At 40.9% G+C, this 23,242-nt stretch overlaps 2 protein-coding genes across 3 annotated transcripts in view; one reads left to right on the top strand and one right to left on the bottom strand.

The window, feature by feature from the left end:
• Positions 1-6,279, top strand: part of LOC127009707 (piwi-like protein 1) — a 33,740-nt gene extending 27,461 nt beyond the window's left edge. For both annotated transcript variants that reach the window (XM_050883051.1, XM_050883050.1), the window contains exons 14-18: positions 2,046-2,228; positions 2,605-2,793; positions 3,240-3,344; positions 4,323-4,463; positions 6,035-6,279. In XM_050883051.1, coding sequence (XP_050739008.1) covers positions 2,046-2,228; positions 2,605-2,793; positions 3,240-3,344; positions 4,323-4,463; positions 6,035-6,121 — 705 coding nt within the window. In that variant the 3' untranslated portion in view covers positions 6,122-6,279. The remainder of the gene's footprint in view (positions 1-2,045; positions 2,229-2,604; positions 2,794-3,239; positions 3,345-4,322; positions 4,464-6,034) is intronic.
• Positions 6,280-12,574: 6,295 nt separating this feature from the next.
• LOC127009706 (60S ribosomal protein L5-like) lies at positions 12,575-19,953 on the bottom strand. The gene is made up of 7 exons (XM_050883049.1): positions 19,788-19,953; positions 16,107-16,252; positions 15,304-15,478; positions 14,909-15,111; positions 14,019-14,196; positions 13,618-13,692; positions 12,575-12,731 (listed from the first exon to the last, which is right to left on the bottom strand). Exons 1-7 carry the CDS (start codon positions 19,788-19,790, stop codon positions 12,597-12,599), a joined length of 915 nt encoding a protein of 304 aa, XP_050739006.1. The 5' UTR covers positions 19,791-19,953; the 3' UTR covers positions 12,575-12,596.
• Positions 19,954-23,242: the final 3,289 nt, after the last annotated feature.

Raw genomic sequence — 23,242 nt, 5'->3', positions numbered from 1 at the left:
ACACAAAAAATGAGATAAGTGAAGATGATCATTGCTGTAACAGCTATTTGTATATTTTCTTTATGTGATCATATTTAACTTTCTTTTACCTTCCTATCTTGGATACAGTAGTCCTTCCATATGCTGCATGTTTTTTATGCACAGTTTTGGTTATGCACAGTTCAGTATGAAAAAATATACGTATAAAAGTATCATTAAAAATATGAAGATATATACTATATTAAGGCAGGCGACTACGGGGGTCCTCCTGCGCATTTGGTACATCCAATAGCTTTGAAATCTTAGTATGTTGTTTGTTGGTGTAAATATATGATATTCTGTGAATTTCATGAAATATGGGTGAAGTTTAGGGAAGACTCAAACAGAGCGTATTTTGCTTCTATAGTTTCACAGATTTTATTTTCCAGTTAATTGCTTTGAAAAAATATACCATAGAAACTTTGTTTACATATCTACATTGCATATATATATATATATATATATATATATATATATATATATATATATATATATATATATATATATATATATATATATATATATATATATTTTTTTTTTTATTTATTTCTTTATTTATTTTTTTTGAAAACTTGCAGCAATCTTTTTTCACTTATAATTTTCTCCACTGCCCCGTTTTCTTTTTACATTTTTATTTTATTTTATAAATATGAAAAATTGCCTATTTGCAATAGTTTTAACTGATACCAAACAAAAGTCTGTCGGACTTTTTACCGATTTTGTGAAATTTTGTTACGTAGGCTGCGAGCGTTTACATAGCAAGCTTTAATGTGATTCGAGTCGGGGGTTTCGCGGGTTTAGTGCTCCCTTACGGTGGAGCTGCTGGTGTTCTCGCCTCTGCATTTTTTGGCTTTCGAAGAGCCACTTGGTCACAGAGGTCAGAGAGCAGCCTCCCGAAATGGGCTGCTCCAACAGGGTTTAAGTGGATGCCATCAGCAAGGAACAAGTCTGAATCGTAGTAAAAACTGTTCCACAAGTTAGCGAACTGGACGTTTTCTTGTGAGCAAAGGGACTGAAGTCTGTTGTTTGTGCTGAAGGCCTTACTGTAAAAGCTAGATTTGGCACCGACCCTCGGGAGGATTCCTGAGATTATGATGTTACTGGCATCCGTTTTACGTTTATACTGCTTGATCATGCGGCGGTATTTCTCAAGCAGTTCCTCAGAACGGGTTGTCTTTACGTCATTCGTCCCCGTGGGAATGACAAAGAGGGTGTTTCAGTCGGCATTTCTCGTGACATCATCGCACGCTGCAGTGATGTCGTCCAGTCTGGCACCTGGATAGCAGTAACGTTTTCTGTGGCCGTTTGATGAACGACCACAGAACTCAACCAGCTGGCCACGCACCATGGAGTCCCCAACTAGGCGAGTCTCAAACTCATCCTCCATGGTGTCTGCCAGCACCTGGAACCTACTGAAGGTAGTGGGGGTCAGTAAATCCTTGGTTGCCTGCTTCAGTTTGGCTCCATTCCTTACAGGTTGGAACCCAACATCCTATGATGCAGGAAGAGAAGCGTTAAGTGGGGCAGGCTGGAAGTTGTCCTGTGAGGCAGGCTGGGAGTTAGCCTGTGAAGCAGGCTGGGGGTTAACCTGTGAGGCAGGCTGGGGGTCAGCCTGTGAGGCAGGCTGGCGGTTGTCCTGTGAGGCAGGCTGGGGGTTGAATTTATGAAACATTGATTTAACAAGTGCTTTAGATAGATAACTTTGATAATAAATCTTTTCATTCAAAATTAAGTGTCCGAAGAAAACTGGCGCATTGTACAGCAATAAAAAATTAGGTAGGTTGAGTAAGAGGGGTCAAACTTTAATTTTCTGTTATTTTTTCCATACACTGTACTTGAAATGTTATGCACAGTTATTCCTCATGCACAGTCTAATTCGGAATCTAACATCTGTGTATAAGGAGGAATTACTGTACTGATACAATGTTTTATGTAAGAAAGTGAAAGCAATCTGTAGAATTGTATAATTTTTTTATTCCTATTTCTCCTGCATCTTCCTTGGATGTCATTTCCCATGCCTGCTTCAGGTGTGTGGCGTGGACGTCTACCATGACAAGGCCAATCGGGGGAGGTCTGTGGTTGGGTTTGTGGCCTCCATGAACCAACCGCTCACCAAGTGGTACTCTAACATCAGTTTTCAACACCCTGGTGATGAGATCATCCACAAGCTGAAAATTCTCCTGTTTGAATCCTTGAGGAACTACCACGGAGTAAACATTTTTTATTAAAGTTTTAAGTTTTGAGTGCTAAACTAGTTTGTATTTATTGCAATTAGGTTTGCCCTCAGCCAAGTAACTGGTTAGCAGTGCAGCCAGTTACTTTCTATGAGAATTGAATGACATTTTTAATCGGTATTTACACCATTTTCTCAGTAGATGCCGACCTTAAATAATATACTTTGACACTTGTTGATCTAACCATTACTAAGGTATCTTTTTCTGGGTTCCCTTCTCTTCTTATGCTCATATGGTCTTTCACAGTCACACATGTATGAGTCTGTCTCCTTGTGATTGTAAGTAAATCTGGGCATTATTACTATATATTATTCTTCAAGACATTCCTTTGCTTCTTCTTGCCCCCTGTCAGATTCACCATGCCTTGCCACGCTCCATCATTGTTTACCGTGATGGTGTGAGTGATGGGCAGTTGAAGATTGTGGAGGAACATGAGATCCCACAGCTGGCCACAGTCTTCACGCACTTTGACTCCTACAACCCAAAACTGTCCTTCATTGTGGTGCAGAAGAGACTGAATACAAAGATATTCAATGCTGTGGTGAGTGTTCTTTGAGTAGTTTGTGTCGAGGTATTTGAATCATATTTTTAGAACAGTCACAGACACAAGTGAAGACACAGGTTTCAATAACTTTCATTCACAAGTTGCTATAGAGTTTTCCCTTCTAATTTGATTCACAAGCAATACATTTGTAAAATAGCTACTCAGAACATATACAGTCGCCACAAATGAGGTCGGACCCCTTGCGTTCAAAAGGCGCATAAAATAGAAGTCAGACAATGTCCTGTAAGTTTTGCTAAAGTCATTTAATGTTAAAAAAATAGGCATGTAATTAATTTTACTTTGCTTTCCAGCAACTACTTATGGTGGATCTTTGTGCTATTTATGCTTGTCCCACCATGTGATTACTGTGTGTAGTGAGTTTATAAAAATAGTCTTGATTTGATTGGAACTTGGATTAACAATGGTGTCTGTTTGTGGTGCAGGGACCAAGGGAACTAGTTAACCCTTACCCTGGAACTGTTGTGGACCACACCATCACCCAGCGCCAATGGTACGACTTCTTTCTGGTGTCCCAGCAAGTGAGGCAGGTGAGTCATGGTTTTATTAACCAGAAAGAAAACCCTTCGAATGTACAGCCAGGATGAGCATTGTGCTTACCATATTTGACGGTTTATAAGACACATGGGCTTATAAGGTGCACCCCCCAATTTCGGCAGGCATTTGAAAAAAAAAATAATAATAATTTTGGTGGTGGTCTTTTAGTGTCTGCTCGTCGTGTGCGTGGTGAGTGTAGTCTTGACACCTCCACTGATTTACCTGATGTTCTAGATGAACCAATATCTTGTTCACAGGAGTGTTCAAAGTAATGGGAAGTGGAAGTTGAATTTTTTTGGTAATCATGGAATTCCAGCCAAACGGTCAGTCCAAATCATAGTCTGATTTCACAGTTGAGTTATACGGATGATTTTCTGCAACTTTTATTCAATGAGATTCATTCCAGAATAAAAAAACTACAAACATTTACCAAAATTATTTATTGAGTTTCACCACAAATTTGGCTCTCTGTAGGCAGTAAATTTCCTCGTCAAAGATTATAAACTATATTTTTCAGACTCCATTGTGATAAAATGAGCAACTTCAATATTTTTTTCTGTATGTCGCACCAGTAAAAAGTTGGAATTTTTCAGGAATCATGGAATTCCAGCCAAATGCAACAATCTAGAAAGAAACGGATTTCACAGCAGGGTGCACCAGAAAATTTTCAATAAAACATCTTTTTGACTTTTTCTCAGTTTCGAAATGTATTTTTCGATGACTATTGCGTCATGGGGGATCACCCGAGAAAAACTTTTGTGGCTCTGAGGGGTTAAGGAAGTCATATGAAGTTCATTAGACTAGCACTGTTGATCTGGGCTTCGGTTAATATATCCCCATAACATGAAAACTTACTTCTTACGTATTTGCATGTGAATTTTACTTGTAAAGTTGGTCCATATATAGATTTTCTTGACAGTATTTATTTACATTACATGATTTGTAGAGACTGAATCAGAAGCGTATTTCAGGGGACTGTGTCACCAACCCACTACATTGTGGTACGCGATGGAAGTAATTTGAAGGTAGACAACATGCAGAGGTTGACTTACAAACTTACTCACCTCTACTACAACTGGCCTGGCACAGTGCGAGTTCCTGCTCCATGTCTGGTAAGTGTTTTAATATGGAATGAATACTTCATACATACATGCATACAGGGACATATTTTAAAACATTTCGGAGTCCAAGTTTGCCTATTTGACAATGTTTCCCTAGGAGTTTGGGGCATTTCCAGTAGTTTTATAACCCTGGTGGTAGTTGGACCCTTCTGTACCTTGAACCTAAAGAAACACTCATTAGAAGCCAATTGATCCCCTCTTTGCCCTTTAGAAATAGGTGATGTGAGAAGCGAAAGTGTCTCATAATACCAGCCAATGTCTGACTTAGAAACATGGTATGGTTCAATGGAGTGCAAAGATTGAATTTCTCTCTCCACACAAAGTGAAGTAAGAATGAATTCCATATGCACAGGGGCCTAAGTATGCAGAATGTGCCCAGAATGCATAATGGGAAATTCAATCATAGTAAAACCATCTTACCCAGACTGTTTTGGTGTTGGATCCTTCAGGTTTTTTCCTCCCCACTATGCTGCCACAACTATGTCTCCCATTATCGGATCAGAGCCTAGGTGCTAAAGTACAGGCCTTACACACACACACACACACACACACACACCACTCCTGTGGCTCAATCAGTAGAGCACTGCGAGGCTTAACAGCCAAACAGGCGGCGGTTCGAGCCCTGCTCAGTCGGATTCATTCGGTTGACTAGGAGTGAATACTGTCCCCCATTGAGCAAGGGGGATGGGGTGTGTGAGGTCCTGGCAGTATCCAGAGATCGACGATAATGAGCACTTGCTCTCGTCGGGAGGGTACCTGCTGGCGAAAGCGAGTCCAACTCGTGATCAGGCCGTGGTGAATTACACACACACACACACACACACACACACACTCTCTCTCTCTCTCTCTCTCTCTCTCTCTCTCTAAGAAAGCTATATACATTTAGTTTAATATATATATATATATATATATATATATATATATATATATATATATATATATATATATATATATATATAATAAGGCTCAATTTTGTAAATTCCATAGAATTAAACAAATTAAAAACTGAGGAGCAAGTGGATCAGCTCTCATCTGTGTAATGCACGAGTGGAAGGGAAGATGGGAAGATTGACAGGCCAAGGCCCGGGCAGCTTCCATCCTGGCACATGACCTTGAGGGAAGAGACCTGGGACAGACCATCAGCACACTGACAACATGGGAAATAATGTTGTCAAGTGTTGTGGTATTAAACAAAATCAGTTATTATCCTAAAATATAAAATAATATTAACACTATATAGCCTTATTGGATTATAAAATCATTAATTATATTCACTTAGCAGTAGTAAATAGCTGACAAGAGGAAGAGATAGGTAGGTGTTGGGATTGTGTGGCAGAGCAGCAGGGCGGGGCTGACCTGCGGGAGTCCGTACCAAAACAGTCTGGGTAAGCTGGATGAAGTAACTGAGTGATTGATGGATAAAAATCTAGAAAGCTTTACAAAGGAAATAAGCTTTTTCCAGTTAACAGCAAGGTAACATTAGATATACATTATATAAATATATATATCTGATCATAATGTGTATTACCTACCAGTATAACAATACCGCATCGTCCTTTCAGTACGCTCACAAGCTGGCCTATCTCATTGGTCAGAATGTGAAGAAAGACCCAGCTGCTGGTCTGTGTGACAAGCTCTTCTACCTGTAAGTTGGTCATCTCAGGGATGGTAGTTGTGCATTTTGCATGTTAGTACATTATGCCTTTACAATGAATGTAATGTAAAACTTTTGAGCAGGATGCTTTTATTATAGGCAAAAATATGCTTTATTTTGTTAATGCTACTAGATAAAAGTCATGCTTGAAGACTGACTTAATTTTATTGCTTAAATAGACATCCTAAACATTAGATTGAAAGATTGTAGTCGCTATGTTGTAAATATTTTCTCAAGAGCTGTAAATGAGGTTCAAAAGAATCCTCTTCCTAGTTATAAAAAAATATCTAGCCTTAATTACCGTCACAGAATTAGAGGCTCCTGAATAAGTTGTGTTCAGATTTGAATAGAGTCCCCCTGTTTGCCCAGGCTATCTCCTTTTTTCACCACAGTACATCCCCAGCTTTCTCTTTCTAGGACCTTTTATTGCTAGTGTGGAACCATTTCAGACCCCAAGTAACTGATGAGGTCGAAATTGCTGAAACAGTTTTATATTCTTTGCTGTAATGATAGTGTTTATAACAGCCTGAAGAGAGGACAGGGCTACAGCTGTTGCCATATTGTGAGCAGTTTGGGTCTGATTGGCTGGAACAAAGTATAGAGAGCAAAACCTTTATCTTGAATATAATATTAAGGTCTAATTAAATGAAGTTTCTGCTTCATACATCTGATTATTTATTTTGAAGTCAAGTTTTCCTCTTCCATTTGCCTCTGCACTTGACACCTTATCAGAGAACACATTACCAATCTTCCTAGAATAGTTTGCTTCTTGTTTAAAGGATGCAGTACTACTCCTGAAACATGACAGTCAAGAATACACGTTCCTGCATTCCACTGGGTGGCATAAGAGGTGACTTACAGGAGTTGAAATTTGCTGCATCTATTTTTATTTATTTATTATTATTATTATTTTTTTTTTTCATCAAACACCAAAATGTTCAATTATTTTTTTTTCTTACCACTGTTCTCTGTGGATATATGATTGCATGATGATGAATATGTTATGCATTGATCTTATATTGCCATAGTAATTTACAAGTAAGAAGTTCTGTATCATACATTAGGGACAGTGGTGCTTTAATGATTTAATTTTCACTATGAATGTACTACAGTTCACCCATCATTTCCTCAGTATATAGCCTTCATTAATTTTGTAACTGTTGATGCTTTTGGATTGCCGCCAATCTTTAAATGGATTCAGTAAAATGCTTATAAAGATTATCTCTTCTCATGAAGTAAATGTACCACCACCATTTGCCTGACCCATAAAAACTAAATGAGTGAAATTACTTGCACTGCTGTATTCTGCCCCTTTGTGTAATATATTTGTTTTCATATACAGTTATAAGTAATGTGCATTATTGCAACATGTAGGGTGTCAGTCATGATCAAGAAACATTTTAAGAAACGGAGTTCCTGTAGCAAACAGTATGCAGAAAGGCCCAAGTTCAAATAGTAAAGTTCAGCGTAGTCATCGCTGTATTTCTTATGTTTTAGACAATGGAAAACTATATAAAAAAAAACAGAAAAGTAACAATAGGATATTATGAAGAGGCCAGTCAGCCTTTCCAAGCATATTACATTACCTTATAACTTCCTGCATCATTTTTGCCCAGGAAACAGTAAAGTTCTTAAAAACAAACTAAATAATTTTTTCTTGTTCTTTCTTTAGTTCCCATTAGATATTTGTAGGAGGAAAGGTAAAAAGTCACTGCACACATCTAATGAACTGCAATTGTTTGATAGATTTTCAATATAAAAAAAATAGCCTTGGAGGACAACACCATAATATTGACAAGAGAAAACAACAACAAGAGACTCAGAATGACCGAGGCAGTGCTAATTTACACCCAGAAACCTGCAATAAACATACAGCAGCAACCTGACACGTCACTCCCGACAAAGAGGCAGCGAGCGCCAAGCTAAGCTACGATTGGCTGAGAGCCGCGCACACTAACGCGCAGGCTCAGCGAGGCAATATATAGCTCCGCCTACCAGCAGCTCACTCACTCCTCCTACACCTGCAACAAGAACATCTCCTGAAGATGGCCAAATAGGCCGAAAGACGTCTTAAGACATGGATCTCCATTACCTACAACCAGAAGACCGCGCTACAGTGCGTGAAATAGAAAAAACAACTTATAAAGAGAATAATGCTAAATCTGCTGTTGATTTCAATAAAACATATATATATATATATATATATATATATATATATATATATATATATATATATATATATATATATATATATATATATATATATATATATATATATATATATATTTCTCTCTGAGGAAAATGAGGGAGACAACATAGATGTCACCACCACCACCACCACTGCCACCCCAGCACAGCCTGAGGCAGTTACCAGGTTTTGAAGGTTGTACAACATCAGGAACACAGTAAACAACCTCGTAGATGCTTGGGACAAAGTAAGCATCGATATGATCAGTCACTCATGGAGGCGTCTAGCACCTCATGTATGAGGCAAGGAAGGACCGTGTCCAAAAGATTCGCCAGGCCGCTTCTATTACTGCCACTGCTGCTCGAGCCCTGCTTAGATGTGGCGACGTGACAGTGGAGGAGGTGATTGAGGTTGCTGAAGCCACTGTGCCTCAGTTTATGAGTGCCTTAGTTTAGGAGAAAAAAAAAAATCACTAAAAATGCCTTGGTTTATGAGAGGTGACTTGCTGTACAAGCATCCTGTTTGTACAAGTTGAAGACGTGAGCGTGGATTCCCTTTGTTCACAGCAAGACGAGAGCGCTCGGAGTGGAAAACAATGAGAATGGGATCTCAAGCTGTTGTCACACTGGGCCTTTTTCCTCCAACCACATTGGCGGCAGGCACAACCAGCAACTCTAACTTTTCTGGGTGTCACACATGACCAAGGTTGGTTGCCCATATCCACAATGTAAATAAACCAGTCGCCTTGTATCCACATGGCGCCATTTGCAAAAGTAAGGGCTGTTATGGTTTGTGCTGCTGTTGCTCAAATTATGGACTTGTTGCTACACTTAAATGGAAGGAAGAAGCAGTTGTGAGTACGATCATGGCTTCAAAGACGGGAGGACAGGAGTTTACCCAAACCAACAACTCACTCCCGGTTGGGCGTACAGGCAACTGCGGCTGCTCCTAGCTTCAACGGTTGGAGGAAAATGCTCAGTGTGACACTGCCATCAGTCCACGTACACTCACAAAGGTAGCAACCGCGCGCTCATGTCCACTTACGTTTGGGCTCTAGTGTGCGATCTTCATGTTTTCAGCACTATATTTTTTTAATTATTATACTCTGTTATTTATATTTATATTATTATACTATATTATTTATCATTGCTATTTGTTAGTAAAATTACTTTTATAAAATGTATAAAATAACAAAATAATTTTTGTTAATATTTTCTGCAATAAGGGATATATTAATGGGATTCTCATTAATTTAAATGGGGAAATTCATTTTGGTTTGCGAGCAAAATTCCAGAACCAATTAAACTCGTAAACCGAGGTATGGCTGTATTATCCATGCAAACAGACTTGCCGTGTGACAACAAGTTGTCAGAGCATGATAATGCATACCTCAGACTTGGGCAAACAGACTAGTGTGACCTTGGGTTCACAGGTCCACAGTCATTACATGTTAACCAATGAACAAATTCCTTCACTATTCTTTATATACGGGCTGCCTTGCTGGTAGGGCAAAACCCTGTTAGTTTAAGGCAGTGTCACACTGGGCCTTTTTCCTCCAACTGCGTTGGCGGTACAGGCAACCTGCAACTACTACTTTTACGAGTGTGCGTCACACACGGCCAAGGTTTGTTACCCGTATCCACAACATAAAACAAACCAGTCGCTCTGAATCCATATGGTGCCGTTTGCAAAACTAAGGGCTGCTGCAGCTTGTGCTACTGTTACTCATGTTATGGACTTGTTGCTACTGTTGAATGGAAGGAGGATGCAGTTGTGGGTACGATCATGACTCCAAAGATGGGAGGGCAAGAGTTTACCCAAACCTCATGAGAGCACTGTGCTATGACGACCGGGAGTCCTACAATTTTCATCGAATAGAGAAAGAAGTTTTTATTAACTATTGGAAATGGTAACCCCACTCATATCCAAACAAGACACCAGAATGAGCGAAGAGCAGCAGCAATCATGAACCATTCATATCTTTTTAAATTTGTTTTGGCAAAGTTTTCATGTGAGTGGTCCCATGGACCACACATCACAGGGTGTTCTCTTATCCTGTAGACAAAGCAGCTCTCCCAATCCACTTCATGATTCTCTTGGTAGGCAATCTTCCACTACTTTTCTACTCTTCAGCCACTACCGTCATGTTTGTTTACATACAGTCGCGCAGTTGCTTGTACCCACAACCATTTTCCATCCATATGGATAACCGACAACTCGCTCCCGGATGGGCATACAGGCAACCACGTTTGCTCGTAGCCCCAACAATTGGAGGAAAATGGCCAGTGTGACACCGCCTTTAGTGGTGTGCTTGGTGGCTGCAGTGTTTATATTGCCAGTCTTTGGGGGTTCATGTAGCTCCATCAACATCTGTAACTCGACCTGAAGCAATTCAGTAGGACTTTGTTGGTAAGCAACTCAGATTACGAGCAGCCACTGAAATTAAAATTGACCTATGCCATGAACTGGCTGGGACAGACTGCCAGGCCCCACAAGAGAGCCTACCAGTGCTATGGACTGCACAAACAAAAGAAAATGCATGGCACATAGTAACTTGATAGAAGGCTTCTCAACCCCTAAAAGGCGGGTGACAAGTTTTTCCGGCCTGCCTTTTCCATCATAATTTTGAATTTTGAAGTTTGCTTGGGGATTTATGTGGCAGCATGACTCCTAGGCTGCCACACAACTCCTCTGACATTCTCAGGGTTTCTGTGATTGCAACAGTGGCAGAAGTTTTTACTTTACTCGTCTGATTCTGTGCCGGAGTGTCCACAGCCAGCAACCTCAACTCCTCATAAGCCTCCTCTTGCTCTCAAAAGAGCTCTCTCAGTGTCAACACAATTGGGAGAGAGCTGAAACTGACTTCTTCAAGCTTTGAAAAAAGTGTTAGTGGTACAGACAGTGACATAAACAGCATTGAACTCCAACCTCTTGTCTTATCAGGAAGGCTGAACCCCATTACTGTGCAACCTCAGTTCGGTGGTCATCCTGTAGATCAATCTCATTACAGTGATGGTGGAAGTGATACTGAGGCCCCCAAGGATTCATCCTACCACCCTTCAGGGTTATCAAGTTAAGAATATGAGGTTAATGAAGGGGTTTTGTAGCAGGGACGAGTGCAGGGAGGGAGAGGGCCGCTCACCACACCCACAACCTACAAACTGTTCCGAATGAAGGCCTGCTGTGAGGCAAAAGTTACTGCACTCCATCATGTCACCACAGAAACACCACATGACAGACTTCAGATTTGTGGCAGATTGAAGAGGAAGGATGGATAAAGGAAATGCTCATTAATTTCAGGCTATTGGCTCAAGGAGAGCTGTGAAATTAATAATGGAAAGTGAGCAATTTTTGAGAAAAAGTCAGAACACTGCTGTACGGGGAGAACAGATTTCATGGTACATCCCTGCCTTTATGGATTAATAGCAATGCACATCAATCTCAGCCAGTGCATCAGTGACGGTGGCCCTGGTGCTCACTGCAGGTCTATTATCACAATTCAGGTTAGTAAGTGTTCAATCCCAGTTGAAAAAGCCATCAGATGTAGTGTTCTGGCTTTGCTTTCTTTTTGTGTGTCCATGAAACCCCATTTTCTTAGACTAGGAAACCTATCTTGTTAAAGAATATTATGCAGATACATTAAATATTTAAGACCATTTATATAGGCCACTTATCAGCGCTACCACTTGTAAATACTGGATAAATGGAGGCTTTCACACACATGCACGACCACAAAAAATTAGCTCTGCTCCTCACTATACCTGGCATTCAATTGTAGCTTTTACATGTAGCTGCAGCCGGGCCACTATCTTAGCAGGGCATCCATGGTGCGACTGTTGCACTGCTAACGCCTAGCTCAATTTGACTAACCTACCTCAACACTTACCAGTCTGGGTTGGTTGTATTGCAGGATATAACACCTAGTGCTAGTATTTCATCAAACAATGTGTGAAAGTCCTCAGTTCAGTCTTTCCAAAACCAATGGATTGACCAGAATTTTCTTTTCCTTTTAAGTCTCTCTCTCTGCATGAGCAGCACTGCCAGAAGCAGATCTCCTTCCATGTCCATGTTATATAAGACTAATCAATTTCTAGAAAGAAAAGCAGAGCTTCAAATGCACAATAGAATGGATAGTGATATTAGGTGGTTAGACACTTCTGCAGCGGCATGAGCTGCTTTATACAGGCCTACTGGCCTCTTGCAGACTCCTTACATTCTTATGTTTTACTTTCATCAGTTGTAGGGTAATTAAGAAAGGTATTCTTGGGAGACAAGTTTATTCTTACTTCTCTTGGAGCTCTTGAAGGGTGGCTTCTCCCTTTTCAATCTTGGCCAACCAGGCATCCTTTCGGGCCTGTACAGCAGCCTTGCGTTCATCATAGGTGAGCCTCTTGGCATTCCACCTCTTCTTCACCACCTGTGTGTAAAGAGAGTGTTGTACATAGCCGGGCACGATAACAGAAAACCTTATTCCCGATAACCGATAATATATATATATATATATATATATATACCACCATCAAAAGCTGGCTCTTTTGTTTACAAACACTGGTCTGCGTTTACTCTCAGGTTAGCCGTGCTCAGTCTCACAAAGCTTTTAATCAGTTGTTGAAGGCTGAATCAGACATACAGTACCACTATCACCATCCTCGTTGTTTCTAGAACGACACTCTGTACAACTTATACAGAGTGTCGTTCTAGAAACAGCGAGGATGGTGGTACTGTATGTCTGATTCAGCTTTCCAGCAACTCTTAATGTGTTAAAAAGCTTTGTGAGACTGAACAGGTCTACGCTTACTGGTCTGAGCATGCGCAGTTCACGAGAGACCAGTGTTTGTAAATAAAAGCGCCAGCTCTTGACGTTGGGACACCAAATAAAACAACACCGGGCGCCTTCAATACCATGGCATGCTCACAAACGAATATGGAGTATCAAATTTGAGCTGTTTGAGTAACAGCTGTTTTTCAAGTACATTTTTCGTAAAAGCATATGCGATACTTGTAATATTACAATTGAAAATCATAGTGAAACAAGTTGATAATAACAATTTGAAATAAGCAATTAAGGTTTATGTGTGTACATTAAGTAAAAGGACTTGGCTTTATGTGAAAATTTCCTTGTATTCTGAAGCATGGTGGGAGTAGGAAATACATCATAGGTAATCTGCATAATTTGCACAAACTGAAGGATTTTTTTCCTCAGAAAAAATGTTCATTTTCTTGTTTGTCAAAATATACCCCCAGAAAATATTCTTCAGCCCAATATCCCTCAAGTGCCCTGAACTCAATCGTTAGGTTCTTACCTGCTTCTCTGGTCGGGGCTTGGGAGTCGGATCAGCGCGAATGGAAGCATGTGCCTTCTTGTAGATGTCCTCAAGCTGGATGGGAAAAAACAATAATGTTCAAATGCCTTTACAGTCTTTAAAAGATAAGTCTTGCATTAATACCATACACTTCAGTTCTTCTGGAATTCCAATGCAAAGTGGTACAATTTTATTCTCAACAAGGTCTTACCAAAGTAATGAACTTAGCCTTCTCTATCCATCACTATCACAAGTCAGTAATTTGCCTTTTCAAAGGCATTCACCAAACACATACCATATATGGCAGAATCTAGAACACAAGAGGTAAATGTACCAAATATAATTTTGAAATTTGTATTGTTATATTGTGGAATAGCAACCCAACTCAACAGAAATTTCACCTCATCAGGAGTGAGTCCACACTTGATGAAGCGTGAGAACTGCCTCTTGTAAGCATCTTCATCTTCTTCCATTAGTTCACGCATGTAATTGGCCACATGCTTGCCCATAATGTGGTCACGCAAGACAGAGGCATTGAACTCCTTTGCTTCCTTGTCATAACCTGGAAACCTCTTCTCACTATAAGGAAAGGATAAAAATTAGAATGCCATCATATCAGAATATTTAACCCTCAAAATAACATGATCTTTATCTTTTTGCTGTTTGTTGCTCTCACTTGAGATAATTTAATAAACCACTGAATCACGACTTCGTAACTAAGCTATCAAAACATCTAAGGTAAAGAATATAACAACTTTATCATAAAATTCTTACAGACTTCAGCTGAAGATGATTTGTTCTAATGCCATCTAAAATTAGAAAGAGGACTTGGGCATGTCATGTACTGACAACAGATGAACAACCATATCAACATAGTGGCAACCCATGAACGGTAAAAATCAAGACATTGAATCAAGGTGGATAGAAGGAATTAGAACTCTTGCCAGTGAATGGGTGGAAGACATCAACTTTGGACAGGGAAATATGTGGAGAAATTATATGAGCAAAAATCAGTGTAATGCTGTCAAAGATTAACTTTTTCCAGTGTATGACAATTGAAAACAACAGATAACTTGATGACTAACTTCTGATTATAATCTAAGTAGGGCTAGTATGCTGATGTGTGTTATCGTGCTGACTCGCTAATTAAGTCAATTAGCTACAATGAGTTTGTTTCCCAACTCACTAAAGGGTTTGAAGCCTGCAGAAAAAGGTACAAAAAAGCCCTTTGAGGAAGTGCCAACCTAAAGAAAGATTTTATATCATGCAAATTTCTCTGCTCCCAGTTTACCTGTGGGGCACCTCAATGCCTCCGTCCACAGAACCCTTCATTACACCGAAGATGCGAGCCCCAGTGGTGGTGCGGGCCAGGCCAATGTCAAGGTTAGCCCGGAAAGCTCCTGGTCCACTGTCCACATCTTCCACCGAGTACATTTCTCCATCAACTTCCTTCTGACCCTCATAAATGGAGTCCAACTTGAACTTCTTCAAGACCTGAAAGGTAAATGATGTTCAACTCCAATTCAGCAAACACCTACATTTCAAGCCCAGTAACAAAGACACTTTTTGTATGTATTAATATGTGGAAGGAGTAGAGGGAAGAATCTGTATGTTTGACACCCAAAGGGGAAGAGAAAATACAAGCAAGCATATATGCAATCCCTCAAAAAGAATTTCAGAACTCACCCTCCTGGCCAGCAGCAGCCCAGTGCAGTAGCAGGCAGCATAGTTGGTGAGGCCAACCTTGATCCCATAGTTGACAAGCTCATGAGAGTAGGCAGAGGCAATGATAACATCTCCCTCAATTCTTGCATAGGCAATCTGGGCAATGACGTCGGTGTTGGTAAGACGTACAATCAATCTGAAAAAAAAAATTGGCACTGATGTGTTTGGAAATGAAATTACTTCACAGCAATATTTTGCTGGGAATTATATTGCCTGAATTTGCCTCCATCAAAAAATAAAATCCTTTCACTATTGCCGAGATCCCAGTGCTCTGCCATAAATCAACAAAACATTAAAGTAAGTATGTGAGTGTGTTGCTGGTAATGGTGTTAACTATCATGTGAAACGGTTGCCAAGAAATTAGTGCAACATGGTTTAAATGTAGATCAAATATAATTGCGTTATTTATACTATCGAACAGTGATTACACATACAGTCAAGTCGCGTATGTGTGGGGGGGTTATAATTAGAGTTAGGAGTAAAACATAAACTCCGTTTTCAATATTTGTCAATGTGACAAAGAAAGCCCTAACCCTGAGGTAAATTTCCCTAAAACTGTTTTTCATATATATATATATATATATATATATATTTATATATATATATATATATATATATATATATATATATATATATAATTTATTTATTTATTTTTTACAGCTAAAGAAACAGCTCAAGGGCAACAAAAAAGGTGTAAAAAAAAAGCCTGCTAATCGTTGTTCCCGGGTTAAAGAATATGCGCGTGGGCAAGCAGGGCTACTCACCGATGTTTTGGAGTGTTGTACTTGTTCTTGGCCTGCACAACTAGGCGCTTGCGAGCATAATAATCAGTCTTGCCTTCACGACGCCTCTTGAACTTCACCTGGAAGCGCTTGAAGTAAGCCTTGTTCTTGACTACTTTGATGTACCCCTAGAAAAATGATAGAAGTCCATGTTAATACAAAGTAAAATCCAAACAATAAGCAGCTACTAGTCCAAAAATTACTCTCCAAATTCTCATTACTTCTAACAAGGAATTAATTTTTTACCATGAAAAAACGGACAGACCAAGTAAAGTAAGAAAAAAATAAAAGGCAACACGCTTACGGGACCCGTTTTGGGAGTTCCCTGGCCATGGCACTGCCAAATCTTATTTAATGTATACAGAATATTTGATACACAATTTCAAATAGTGTGTAGATGACATATGATGGATAGTGATATATTGGGGGTCATGTGGCAGAACTGTGAAGATGTTTGGACCCCACCCAACCTGACTTCATATTAGTGTCGGACTATACTCGCTACTCTACAAGTTTATAAACCTACAGTCTGCAACACAAGTATTCTGCTAGATCTGCCAGTCACCAGTTGGCTAGCAGGTGAGCTGAACAAGGATGGAATAAGTCTACTCGGATATCAACAACAACCCACATTCATAGCCCTCCCCACTATCAGGTCATTATTAAAGTTTTTGAGCAGGATGACCAAGAGAAGTGTCGAGATGCCGTTTAACCCTTTCATTGCTAAACGCTTGCAGCAGGCGTTAGGCGTATTTGCTGGTGGCGCTAAACGCTCGCTGCGAGCTCCACCCGCACTCAAATCTCCCGCGTATGAGTGTTCCAACACTAATTCTCACAACACAGGATTGCCAATTGAGTGGGTTCTTCACTAAATTTGTTGGAAAATCATATCAGCCCAGCGCGGCAAATCTACAGACGAGTAACTGGTGGATGTTCTTGCCCAATATAGCGTCATTTTTGCATAGCTTCACCTATCACCTGACTGATTCTTTGACCAAATAGTTGTAAATATTGCAGTTGGCAATACTCCCTTGCCAGAATCTGAAGAAAAGATGTCCGCAGTTCCCTCAATACGGCTGATCATCCTGCACGCACTGACGTAAGTGTTAACATTCTACACTCCCTGAACGTGCATGTACATTCGCAAGAGAGGCATACATAACCGACTCCTATAGATCTGGACCTCTTCTTTCCAATGGTGTTTTTAGTTTTTAGCTATGATGAATAGTTTTTTATATACAGAGGTTAAAAGAGACCCCCCCATTGGGCTCCCCGACAGCGCCTGAGGGGATAGTCGCGTCCACACCGCGCGCAAGGAAAGGGTTAAAAGCATTAACAGAATTCACTTCGACAAATGATTCGGGTAAATTATTCCAAGTGCTAATGACCCGCACTGAGAAGAAACGAGCTCGAACGTCAGTGTTGTAACGAGGAACAAAAAGCTTGAAGGAGTGGCCTCTTGTGTCCCTGTTGTGATTTCTAACAAAAAGGTGACCTAGATTAGGACAAAACCCTTTCATAATGTTGAACACCATAATAAGATCAGCTTTGATCAACCTTTTTCTAGCAAGACGTTCACTATATGGCAGATCATGAAAACCGGTAATTTTCTTAGTCAACCTCCTCTGAACATTTTCCAAAACCCTAATGTCTCCTGTATAACCAGTGAACCAAACCACAGAGGCAAAGTTCGAGATAAGGCGAATATGAGACATAAAAACTGCCTTTATGAAATCAGATCTGCAAAGGGCACCCTTTAAAATACTGTAACCAATGCCTCCAGCCTTGCCAGTGATTTCTCTCACATGCAAGTGAACCTTTAGAGAGGAATCCACCCTGACACCAAGATCTTTATAGTTATCTACATCTTGTATGGCTTGGTTTCCTATTAAATATGGTAAAGGAACAGGAGCATCAAGGAAAATTCTACAAAAGTCCATTCTGGCACATTTACCAACTGAGAAAGATAAACCCCAAGAACTGCTTGTGTTGTAAAGTGTATTGATGTCTCTCTGCAATATACTGTGAGAAATTAAATGGTTAGACTTAGAAATTGCAGTAGCTAGGTATAATTTTAGATCATCAGCATTGGTCTCATTAAACTTGAATAGCTTTTGTAGCATGAGATAAGACTGTCTACCATGCGTTTGTCGTAACTATTTATACTCCATCCAAAGTTTGCTGCGTCGTTTGAATAAATTACGAGGAACATCTTTACTCCAAGGAGGACACTTACTGCGAGGCCTTTTATAGGGATTTATAGGGATGAATTGGTTGGCTAACTGGATCAGGGTGTTGGATAAAAAGGTATTAGGGTAATTGTGGAGATTCACTACGCGCCTCCAAAATAGGATATATTATACTTAAGGGGTGAAATACATGTCCCTTAACCATAATATGAGGGCGGAAAAACTTAAAAGTAAAGAAAGTGGTAAAGGTAGTGAAAAGACATATTAAACATACGCGCGCTGTCTTGGTGTCGGCGGCGGTGGCAGTTTTGCCAACGATCCGCTTAGCGATGGCATGCTAGGTTAGCGATGGTACGTTTAGTTAGCAATTAGCCCACGCATGTGAGAAAGGTCCACCACGAATGTTTTTTTTTTTTTATATATTTTTTTTTAGAACACACACCTTTACCCAAGGGGTTTAGTGAAGGTGGTGGACTTGGTCTTGGTCTGACATGCATGGGCTAATCGCTAACTAAACATACCATCGCTAACCGGATCATTGGCAACACTGCCACCGCCACCGACACCAAAACACAAATGTACGTATGTATAATATGCCTTTTCACAACCTTTACCACTTTTTCTTTAAGTTTTTCTGCCTTCATATTATGGTTAAGAGACATGTATTTCGTCCTTTAAGTATAATATGGAGGTGTAATATCGTATGTTGGAGGCGCGTAGTGAATCACCACAATTACCGGCATTAGCAGTGACAACATCAAGATGCAATGCTCTTCACCAAATTGATTGGGATTATGAGCTAATGCATCTTGATGTTGACACTGCTATGCCTTTTAATCCAAGAGGGCCATCATGGTCTGGGGGCTGTCCTGACCTGAAACCGTTGCCCCTGACTAATAATGTTGGTTCGTCTCTTCCCCGCCAAAAAAAAGATCCTTGGAGTACGTGGAGAGAGCATTCTGGCGGGTCACATGGAGGAGGTGCAAGACAGTGCCATGATTCTGGGGTCAACCTAGCTCGCCGGAGGATGTATACAGCCGAATTAAGTAGATATTTAACAACCATCCTACCCACGAATGACTCCACAACAAATGACGGATAACCCTTAAACGGCACCAGTACTTGAAGAATTGTCTTCAGGGCACGGATGTTTTCTCATGGGCAAAATCACTTCATGGAGATATTTTTTTTAAGCGCAACGTCTACTTCAGCTGCATATTTAACTAGTGCCCTATGGTGATGCGCTGAGCAGCCTCCCTACAAGCACTGAGCACCGTCACTGATGTCCGGGAGGAAAACGTTTACCTCAGACTGATGGGAAAACAACACATGGCGGAGGACACGACAACCTACTAAGGGGTATTTCACACGTATTTCGGCACCGAGGAGTCACATAACCTTCTCAACCCATAGCCCATAGGTTCATTATGGGAATCTAAGGTCCTCAGAATGTAGGGACGGCTATATGACTCACCATTTTGCAGTGATGGGGGCAGCACGGCCGACCTGGATGTCACGGGGCGGCCACGCGGGGAAGGAGGGATCAAGATGGAGGTGGACACATAGCACCGGGGGATGGCAAATATGTACCGCGCCTTCTTCTTCTTCTTTTGACCTGTTCCGCTTTTTAGTATTGCTTTTTAGGTCCTTCTACACTTCTATACTGCACTACATTTAGTTTCTATATTGTGCACACTTACACGCCATTCTTTTTTCTTTTTTTTAACACTTGTCACCTACCATTGTATCTTTTTATAATTTCCTGGTGCTATCTTCCACATGCATCCATATTTTTATTAGTTGTATAATTACACTATATAATATGTACTGCCTGGGGGATGGGATGGCATATGTTCCTCTCTTCTCCTTTGCAGCAATAAACTATATCAATCAATCGTGCTTCCACTGACTTTGCAAATTTTCATAGATATATTATTTCATCATAGAAGGTTATTTAAAACTTCGTATGTGCATGTGTATAGTCACAATTAAACTATTTCTTTGTCTTTCAAATCCATCTCGATTAAATCATTATATATTTCTATCGTACGTCCACTCCACTTAATTGTGTTCTTGTACAATTAATTATCAATGGTCTCCTATATAGCTCTTTCTCTTCTTTCTTCAAGTATTTAATTGTATATAAGCCCACTTACCCTCGTATACGTATGACGACAAACTTAATTGATGTACGTATATAGTTCTAGCTGCCATGGTATCATCAATCCTTTCTATATATAGTTTCCTTTTGTCCTTTTCCTTGTGGGGTGACCAAACTATATACCGCTGCATACTTTTCTGGTGGGGTGACCAATTAAACTATATAAGAAATATCTCAAAAATTTTGGTATTATATTATGGCTTCCTTCTCTTCTCACATGCATAATATCTGAATTTTGGACAAAATTGCTCGGTGGCCCTTTCCGGGCAATACTCAGGTCATTATCTATGCAGATGACATCCTTGTGCAATGCAGCAGTCCTGCTCTTCTCAGTTTAGCTTTGGAGCAGCTGTCAGCGCTGTGTGAACAAATGGGCCTTGTCATCAATGAAACTAAAACGAAATTTCAAGCCAGTGGGAGGAGAGTTTCTCATCTGCCCAGCATTAATGGCACTCCTTTAGCTAGAGTTCCTACATACAAGTACTTAGGCGCCCCTGTCAGCTTCCAGAAATCTGTGCAGAGCGTCACTCATGTTCAGAACATCTGCCTTCCTAGGTTAGCTCCTCTTAAGGTTTTGGCTAACAGGGGCCTTGGAGTCGGCATCCCTGTCCTCAGGATGTTTTACCTTTCTGTCGTCAGGTCCCTCATTGATTATGCTGCCCCTGTTTTGGTACAGTTTAGTGCGGCACAACTTCACCCCTTGGAACTTATTCAAAATGAGGCCATGCGCCTCATTCTGGGGTGCCCCAGAACTGCAAAACTTGAGGTCATCAGGGCAGAACTGAATCTGCCTCGTGTTGTGGACAGAATCTGGGAAATTACTTGTCGCACCGTCAGCCGCCTGCTTCGTGCTGGTGCAGTGCCCCTTCACCAGGCACTGGTAACTCTGCACCGTGACTCCAGGGCTCCTGTTACCTCCTACCTTAGGAAAATTTATCTCATGTTAGCAGAGACGGGTGTGTTAGAAGCGTGCTTAGGCCTAGTTTACTCCCCGGCCCAACCTGCCTGGCCTCCCTATCGTGTCAGTGTAGACGTTGAACAACTACCTTTCCCTAAACGTGATTGGCTTCCCCATGTCCTCCAGGATCACTTCATGGTCAAACTGTCCAAGTATCCCCGTGTTCGGGCTGTCCATGTGTACTGTGATGGCTCCGCAGATGGCAGCAGGTCGGGCTGTGGCGTGTTTATCCGGGATTACGCTTCCCCCACCCAGTACACTGACATTGAGGTTACCAGGCGGCTGCCGGGGTACCTGTCCTCGACCCGGGCTGAGCTGTATGCCATCCTTGAGGCTCTCCACACTGTAGCAGCTTTGCACGAAAATGTCTACTTGTTTGTCGATAGCCAGGCTGCATTGCATGAACTTGTGTCCTCCTCCCCTGCCGACTGTGATCTTGTAGCTAAGTGCCTGACTGCCGTCCGTGCCCTTGAGGCCGCAGGTGCCACGGTCCACTTCACCTGGGTGCCCTCTCATGTGGGCATCCAGCTCAATGAGAAGGCAGACTGCCTTGCTCGCCGAGCCCTTCAGGATGATACAGTGGACCCTGGCACTGACTATACGCTTAGCTATGTTAAGAATAGACTTAGGCATTATTCACGTGATAGCATTGCTACCCAACTCAAGACACTGCTGTGACAATGGCAGCGCCAGCAGCCTCTACTATGTTAGTGTCTCCCAGCGCTGTGTTTACCCCTATGGGCGACACAGTGCCCCTCAGGATGTGGTAGCAATGCGCCTTAGGGTAGGCTATAGGTACTACTGGGAGGTTAGTAACTCCCCTGGTGTCTGCTGCACGCTCTGTGCCAGGCCGAGGGGCCACACACTGCATCACTATGTCATGGAATGCCCTCTCATTGCTAAGTTTAAGCCACGGGACTGCCTTGACCTGCCCCAGACAATTTGTTGGCTCCTGAACCATGATGTCCTCCCTGCTATCCTCAAAGAACACCCTCAGTTTGCACCAAGGTGGTGATGCCGTGTGTGGCAGCCTGAACTACTGCCGTGCTATACAAGGCTGTGATCTCTGCAGTATTTTACTTTAAGGACTAGTATTTACTCTATCTCTGTATTCATTCCCATCTAGTGCTTGGGCAATGTTCTCCGTCCCCACATTTTATTGTCTTATTGTCCAGGGGGAGGTACTGCCCCCTCCCTTGTTGTGCTTTCCTTCCTACCATTGTATCTTTTTAATTTCATGGTGCTACCTACACGTGTATTAATAGTTGTATAATCACACTCTGTCCTGCCTGGGGGTTGGGATGGCATGTTCCTCCCTTCTCCCTTGTTGTTTACCTGCAACAATAAACTATCAATCAATCAATCAATCAATCAATCAACCAAATTAGCCTTTTTATAACCGTTGCAACACCTATATATAGTGTTTAAATTGATATAAATTTATAAAAATCATGAAAAAATCAAGTGTCCGATTCATCACGACTATAAGAAACAAATGTGTGGTCTCGGGGCCGACCATTGGGCCCAGATAAATAGTCTACCGGCGCCATGGGCCACATGTAAAAAAAAATAAATAAAAAAATAAATAAATAAATAAAAAAAAAATCCATGGGTCGGAACAAATAAGCGCATTTTCAGTGTTTTCAATGCATCGAGTTTCGCGATTCTCGAGTTTAGCGCTATACCTTCGGAACGAAGCGAGCGCGAAACTCAAGAGGGTAAAATATATATATATATATATATATATATATATATATATATATATATATATATATATATATATATATATATATATATATATATATATATA

Source organism: Eriocheir sinensis, chromosome 41 (assembly GCF_024679095.1).
Source record: "Eriocheir sinensis breed Jianghai 21 chromosome 41, ASM2467909v1, whole genome shotgun sequence".
NCBI lineage: Eukaryota > Metazoa > Arthropoda > Malacostraca > Decapoda > Varunidae > Eriocheir > Eriocheir sinensis.
The sequence above is the reverse complement of the archived record's forward strand: the minus strand, read 5'-3'. Positions and strand labels throughout refer to the sequence as shown.